This window comes from Rhinolophus hipposideros (genome assembly GCF_964194185.1).
Source record: "Rhinolophus hipposideros genome assembly, chromosome: 13".
Taxonomy (NCBI): Eukaryota; Metazoa; Chordata; class Mammalia; order Chiroptera; family Rhinolophidae; genus Rhinolophus; species Rhinolophus hipposideros.
Genome location: NC_138059.1, coordinates 57380592 through 57388613, shown reverse-complemented (window position 1 = coordinate 57388613; position 8022 = coordinate 57380592). Strand labels below are relative to the sequence as shown.

Here is an 8022-nt window from a genome sequence, read left to right as displayed (position 1 = left end):
TCTTTTGTCCTACAATTTTTAAGAGTTGGTCTCTTTATTTTATGAAGCTAATGAATACTGAATATGTACACTGGCATTTCAGTTTCCCATCATGACTTCAGGCAGTAAGTACCATTATCTAGTACATACCGATGCAATGAGATGCTCTTCTATGAAGTTAGGTTCTATTTTCATTTGAACACCAAAGCACATGTAAATTCTAAGCAACACAGGTAGATAGGTATGTCAGTTTGTCTATTTGTATAGTCAATTCTTACTATACAACAGGGTTATCTTTTTGTATTATTTTTTAGCTCCTATTATTAAACCCTATAAAGCCAATCTTATTACTGGGCTTACATGGGGCTTCACTATGAGTGAATTAATCTTTAATGTGTTCCAAAGCCAGACATAAGTCATTTTTTTGAGTGATTAGATACATCTTGGTACCATTTCCATTTCTACCCTCTGGACTATTAGAAGATAAATAGAGACTATTTTCCTTGTAACAGGGTATTTTAAAATAAAAAATTAACTGCATGAAGATCCAGTTCAGCTCCCATATAATGAATTGTATATCTAACTATATGACACTTTTTAAAAAATTGACTCGTCTTAAATTCAGAAGACAAACATTAATACTATCTTTATGAAGATAACTTCAGAATGTTACATGTTGAGATATTAAAAGTTGTATTTCTTTAGTGACTGATTTTCTAGCTCTTAAAACATGTCCACATGATGCTACAAAACTGAGCAAAGATTAAAGACTTAATTACAGTATTCAAGATTCAATGACAGGTGCCAGTATTCCATTATTGGTCACAGGGATAATAAAATGAGCAAAGGGTAGAAAGCAGACAGTGACATTGTCAATTGATGTTAGTAGGTGAGATTTGCAGAGAAAGCGGTAATGACCTACAGGAGTCCACTCACTGCTCACCCGCTGCCCAAGCCCGAGGCAGGTTAAAGCTGCATTGCTAGAAACTGTATTTGAAGGCTCCATCTTTTCTTAGGGCATTAAAATATACGTGCTGGTTTATTGTTTGTTTTTATCATTAGCTGCTCTTCTTATACTTGATTTACAAAAGAATTAGGCTACGAAGCATGAAGAAACAACATTCTGGGAAAGTTAAGAGCAGTTTAGAAATAACAATTTCCAAAGAATCATCCTCTTCTTGGTAGAGACCAGAACAAGTCCTAGTTGCCTGAACCTTGTCTACTCATTACTAAAAAGAGATCAATGGATTTGATATGAACACTCAAGTGAAAAAAAGTTTATAATAAAAATACTCAAGAAACTCAATTTCCTCTCACCTTTCCCTCTGCCCTGCAGGAGCTAGTTAAGACAAAACTAAGATGGCATTAGGTGACTTCCCATATGAGTAATGCTAAAGCTTTAACAGCGTTTTGCTGAATATTCAGGGAAGACCTGTAGAAAGTTGAAGTCAGTGTGAGAATTGAAAGTAGTTAGTCTCATACTTAGAACTTCCTTATAAAGCCTTCTCATAGTTTAAATGTGCTTTTGTGCTGGTTGAGAAGTAGAAAATATTGTTTACATCAGTAACAAAAAGAATTTCAATATTATGAAAAGTTTTATCACCTTTTAGCAAAATTTTAATAAGTGTTAAACATTCTGAGCCTTTTAAAAATATGCTTAAATACATGTAAAAGCTGTGGATGGACTAATAAAAAAAACAAACATTAAAAACATGATGTGGCCATAATAAAAAAAAAGAACACTTTTATACATAGGATTTTATTTTGCACTGCTATAACAATTTCATTATAAGACCAAGGGAGAAAAAGAAGAAAAAAAAAAGGATAAAACCACCACACTGAGTAAATTACTAAAGCTTTTCTACTTTTTAACAGGATTTTCCATCTGGTAGATTTATTGTCAGATCCCCTTCAAAACAGACAAGATGCTTACCATATTTTAAAGATTATAGGTTACCACCGAAAGGAAATTTTACACAGTCACTGTACATCAAGATTGAAAAACTGTCCTGCATGAAAAAGATACTTAGAAATCATGTGAATAAAAGAAAAAGAAAACATTATTGTGAATAAGGAAAAATTAAAGTCCTCGTAATGTGCCATCTAAATGTGGACATTCATTCTTCTCGGAGTCGCTTAGGTGTAGGGAGTTCTTGCCTCTGCCCGTTTCACTCATTGTACTGTATTTTTAATCAACAGTATTCATTAAGGCAAACAGATCCTTTTCTGAAGAGGTCTTAAAGAAACTGTGGACAAATAGCAAACTTTTGGCATTAAAACAGGTTAACACATACATCGCCTTTAGTAATGTACATTAAGCCTATTTTTCTTGGACTAGTGACAAGAAAAGATGAACATGCTAGCTAACAATGTCAAAAAGTTTAAAATTCAGTGTCCAAGCAATTCCTAACAATGCTTCGGTAGCTTTAAGCTCTAAACAGGATAGAATTTATGCAAATGCATTAATGAATTCAAGCTTGGCAAATTACACCCAAGCAGGTTATTAAACTATATATACAGAAAGTAAATGATAAATACAGAATTAAAAGAGTCCTTCTGTTTTTTTTCTTATAGCCTTGAAAATTGACAAACTTTTTGAGGACAGTTCTGTTAATATTAAACATTAGGTAACCACAGGTGTTGGGAAACCTAACTACACAAACTGATTTAAAATACTCAAGATGACTTTGTAGTGTTTCACATAATTCAGTTCGTGGGTAAGGGCACAAGACAACATTTAACAAAAATAATCACATCAATTGACCTAGAAATCAAATGCAAATAGGTATGAATACAATCTCCAAAATCTGTCTTTTTAAGTGAACATTAACCATTTTTTCAAAGTTATACAAGAATTTGAAAGAGTAAAGTCTTCTGTGACATAAAGCCATCTGGAATAGTTTCATGTCTCAGCGGAGCAGGACGGAAGGAGACAGTGGGCAGGCCCCACTTGGGCGGTGAGACAGGAAGACCGGACTCAACAGCAGCCTCCCCCCGCCTGCTGCCCTCCCTGGCTGCCTGCATGTGTGGCGTTAGTAGCAGCATGCTGAGGGCCAATTTTAATGCCATTTGCCTGAAATGGAAGAGAGGAGGAGAATACATGTAACTGAATCCGATAAAAAGCCATTTAATTCTTAATGACACAATTTTACCAAACAATTCAGAAAAGTATAATCTCTTAGGGGATGTGGCTTTCTTTTAAAAACAATGTTGTGGAACTATTTCTGAACGTAATTCTTTATCATACCAGATCCTGGTTAAACAGAACTGGACAGTTCTGTTTTTCAAGGAATTCTCACAATGGAGAAAATGTTTAGAACAATTCTTCCAAGTCATCTTTAAAGGATGAAAATACGTAAAGCCTCTGCTGCTCTAATACGACGTAAAATCTTTTCTCTAGATAGCGTTTCTCTTCCATGTTGAATCAGCTGTACAGGCTGAGGGCATATGAGTGTTCTGTGTCATCAATAATTTCTGTGATCCCCAAAGACATGGCAGCTTGCCAAGAACCCACACACAGAGTAGTTCTTTCATTCATCAAACTCACACTTATGTCTTAACCCTCACTCCCTCAAGTGGATTTTACCTAAAAATACAACACTTTGAGAAAAGTAATACAGTAGCTTCAGAAATTAAGCTCTTAAGGAAACTTTACGTCACAGTAAATCTTAGATTTATAGTGCTTGGCAGTTGTTCTGCAACAGTAGTAGCCTTGGGGTTTCTGGCACTAGCTCAGTATTGACAGCAGCTGATGTGGTTTCTTTTCGCTCTTTTGACTCCTCTTTAATAAAAAGCATGCCCTATGGCTCATTGGTTTTGCCCCCTCTGGGCTGGTAGCAACTTCTTGAGGAATCAAGGAGTCAGACTTGGCACAAAGCCAAATAAATCGCACGGCCTGTTGGCTCCTGACAGCACATTACAATCAAAGCTGTGGCAGACACAGCAAAGCAGTCAGCTACTATACGAAACCAGACAGAAACAATGAACCTGCCCTTTTAAATCGAGGCCCAATTACTGTTCAATTTATACGGCATTAGTCTCTGAGTGGTGTCGCCTTTAAATTAACTCAAGATCTGCTGCCAGATAAGCCCAGAAGATAGGTTTTAGAAACTGCAATATTCCAAATGAGAACAAATGAGAAAATCAAGCACTTTTTAGACAACTCAGGCAAACTGCTGTTTCGTTTTAGCAAAGAATACTGAAGCAAATAATAAAGAGCCTCGTTTATGTACAGGCTAAGAGACACACATGCAATGGCTTTCTAACATAATGCTTTCCTAATGGCAACTGGGGGAGGAATAAGAGGTTTTCCCTTGGAAGCAAAAGTCTTAATATAGAATGGCAAAAATATGTATGTAACAGTAAATAATATGCCATATCCACAAAAACATTCTGAAATAAATAAGGATAAATGCATAGTGGGGATTTAGGTCAAAATGATGAGCTCTGATAAACACTGAATTATATAATTCAAAGCTTTACACTTTTATCCTAATCATGTTGATCAAAACTGGCTTAAAATAATTTTACAAACAAAACAAACACAAATAACCTCAAGAAAAACAAACCAGTGCCAATCGCTAATTAAATTATTTAGTTTCCTGAAAATATGCTATGCTATATTGGAAGTAATTTCCAAATTGGGTATTTCCCTCTTTCCTATCAGACAATCGGGAGAACACCTTGCATTAGGAACATGGCACATGCAGCATTTACACACTAGAAAATTATTTCCCAAAGCAGATGACACCATAAGGATGTGGGGATGAATGTGGGTTTTCTTCTCTCTTTGGAGGATTTATATTATTTTGCATTGCTTGCAACGCATGGGGAGAGTCACTTACTTGAATATGTTTGTACAGATAAAGTGATGTTCTACAACATGAACATTTAGCTATCACATGACATACAACAAATTTTCAGTTATATGATTATAAACCAATGTGTTAATGAACACTACAGATCCATTTTAGAAATTCTAAAAAAATACAAAATCATGAATCTAAGTAGTAATTAAAATTCAGTTCTAAATTAGCATTAGCCAATAATAGTTGTATGTTTATACCTCATTATTAATGTCAAAGACTCCTTCTTGGATTTTTTCATAAATTTCTTTTGCTGTATTAATAAATGCCTGAAATATAAAGGTAGAGAAATTGGTTCAGATTATTTAAAATCACAATAGTAAAAGAACATTATATAAAAGCTCTATAGAACATCATAACATTCAACATAAGAAAGTCAACCAATGTAATATACCATATTAATAGAATAAAGGACAAAACCACACGATCATTTCAATAGATGCAAAATCCAACAACTTTTCCTGATAAAAACACCCAAAGTAGGACTAGAAGGGAACTTCCTCAACCTGATAAACAGCATCTAAGAAAACCCCCCAGCGACCCTCATAGCCACTTGTGAAGACTGAAAGCTTCCCCCTAAGGTCAAGAGCAGGGCAAGGACGTGCTTGCTCATTAGCACTATTAGCAGCAACATCCAAAAAGTGGAAATAGCAAAAATGTTTGTAAGCTGATGAATGAAAACCACAACATGGGCTAACCATACAATGGAATATTATTCAACCATAAAAAGATGAAGTTCTGATTCATGCAACAATATGGATGAACCATGAAAACATCATACCAAGTAAAAGAAGTTAGATATGAAGGACCACATATAGTATGATTCCATTTACATGAAATGTTAGAAGAGGTCACTCCACAGAGAGGAAAAGCAGATTATTGGCTGTCAGGGATTAAGAGAAACAGGAGAATGGAGAACGGACGCTAATGGGTATGGGGCTTGTACCGGAGTGATGAAAATGTTCTAGAATTAGATAGTGATAAGGCTGCACAACTTTGCGAATATGCCAAAACCCACTGAACTGCACTCTTTAGAAGAGTGAATTTTATGGTATATGAGTTAGATCTCAAAAGAAAAATTTATGACTGGGGGGTAAGTGGGGGTTACCATAATGTGAGAATAGCATACATGAAAAAAACATGTCAACTAGATCAATTGAATTAACTTCCATGTTGAAACTAGCTTACTTTTGGGTGCCACTGCACCACACAAGATCCTTTTGCCAGGACAATGCATTACTTAGTATACAGTTTAAGAGGGGAAAAAAAAAAATCAAAGGATGCTTATGATAAAAATACAAAAAGGCAGCTCAACTTCTATGCCACAAAGTTGCACCCTTTTCCCATACAGCATGCTACTAAATTGACCAAAAATTAGTGCCAGAACACTGACCAAATTAAGCCTCTAAACACTGAAATTAATCCACATTCTACATTTATGTAAAATATTTAAAAATTTATGCAAATATCGCCAATGCTACAGAAGGTGTTCCTAAACTATCAGATTTGAGAGATCAGATAATAGTATCAATATTACAAGTCAGGTCCTTTTTAATTAGCATTCTACGAAACTTCATAAAGAAACCTATTCTTTATTATCACTGATACAGACTTCAAAATTTGAAAAGTAAACAGGCTCATGGAGAGGAACAAATCATACCTTTCCTTTTTTCTGCAGTGGAAACATTTGACTGCTGAACTTGCCACCAGAGCTTTTGTTTCCTAATTAACAGGACTGATATGTTTTCACCTTTAAAGGCCTTACAGCTCCCCAGAGTAATCAATCTACTGCAGCTCAATTACTGCACCAAGAACACACCAGTGAGTGCAGGAGCACAGAGATATGAATATGCATAAATTCTAAGTGGCTGATCGAATCATCAGAGAGGGTCATGAGAATTTGCAGCAAAATAATGAGAAGAATTAATCACTGCAGATTCACAAGGCACTTTGGAAGTGAGTGTGCTTTTCATGCGTGTGCTGGAGTTAATGCGAAGGAGAAACTGGCTCCCAGCCAACTATGAATTGATTTACATTCCTCAAAATTGAAGTTATCCTGATAAATAAGGAAAAATTTAACTTTACTTACAATAACATGTCAATTATGGTGACTGTCTTAGCAACGAGGCTGACTAAATATTGAAGTCAACAGACTCATAAATACATACGGTTGGAATTCCATATAGGGACACCCACTTATGTACATTTCATCAGACTGTTAGAACTACAAGGTCCCCGTAAGTGACTTATAACTTCATATAAACAATTACTTTATAAAAGTCATTATTAAATGTGTCAATTTACGTAAATAGACTTTTTGCTAATCTGTTGATGAATCACTTTAAAAACTGGCTTAAGAAAGCAATGCTGTATAAAATTTTCCAAGTCACTACTAATTTTATTACATAAGAATAGTTGTAACCAATGGACTTAAGATATATTTTATTTGAAAGATACGCAATGAATTTCACTACAATTGAAATATAACAAAATGGTTACATTTTATTTTATAATTCTCGTCATCCCAATGAAATAGTCTGTACAATGCTACATTTACTTGTAGTCCAAGTCTCTGATTACATATTAGAGACACTGAAATAAAACATTTCCCACTCTTCTGAGCATATTATAGAGAGAAAACATATATAAATGGATTGTTTTATCAACATCATAGCAAAAAATAAGTATTTAATATATATTAAGTGATTAATTAGTGATCAATTTTAGTGAGTACCCAAGAGTTTAAAACCCAATGTAGACATTAGTATACCTGTTTTAAAAGTGTGTGGCTATGGACTGGAAATTGTCCAGTTCGCAAATATAATGAACATTAAGCAAATACTATTAAGGCTTATTAGAGATCAAATGAAACTTCTAAGATAAGAGCCTGGGTGTTACAGACAATATTTGTCCACGAAAGTTGCAAAACATCTCAAGAAATGTGAAATACAAGAGATAACATATATATTGCAACAATTCGCTAGAATTTTCTTTAACTGCTCATTTCACTCTAGTCACTAAAAATCAACCCCCATATGTATTTTTCAGGGTAGATATGTAACATTCTGAAATTCCTCTAGAACACACACACACACAAAATGAGGAAATCAGCAGTAAGTTAACTAAATATATACTATGTTTCTCCGAAAATAAGACCTATCCGGACAATTAGCTCTAA

General features: G+C 34.6%; 1 protein-coding gene across 1 annotated transcript in view; it reads right to left on the bottom strand.

Moving 5' to 3' along the window:
- Positions 1–1719: 1719 nt before the first annotated feature.
- The window catches only part of RAB2A (RAB2A, member RAS oncogene family), an 87571-nt gene continuing 81268 nt past the window's right edge, over positions 1720–8022 (bottom strand). The window contains exons 7-8 of the mRNA XM_081070901.1: positions 5045–5113; positions 1720–3052 (exon numbers count right to left, since the gene is read on the bottom strand). Coding sequence (XP_080927027.1) covers positions 2957–3052; positions 5045–5113 — 165 coding nt within the window. The 3' untranslated portion in view covers positions 1720–2956. The remainder of the gene's footprint in view (positions 3053–5044; positions 5114–8022) is intronic.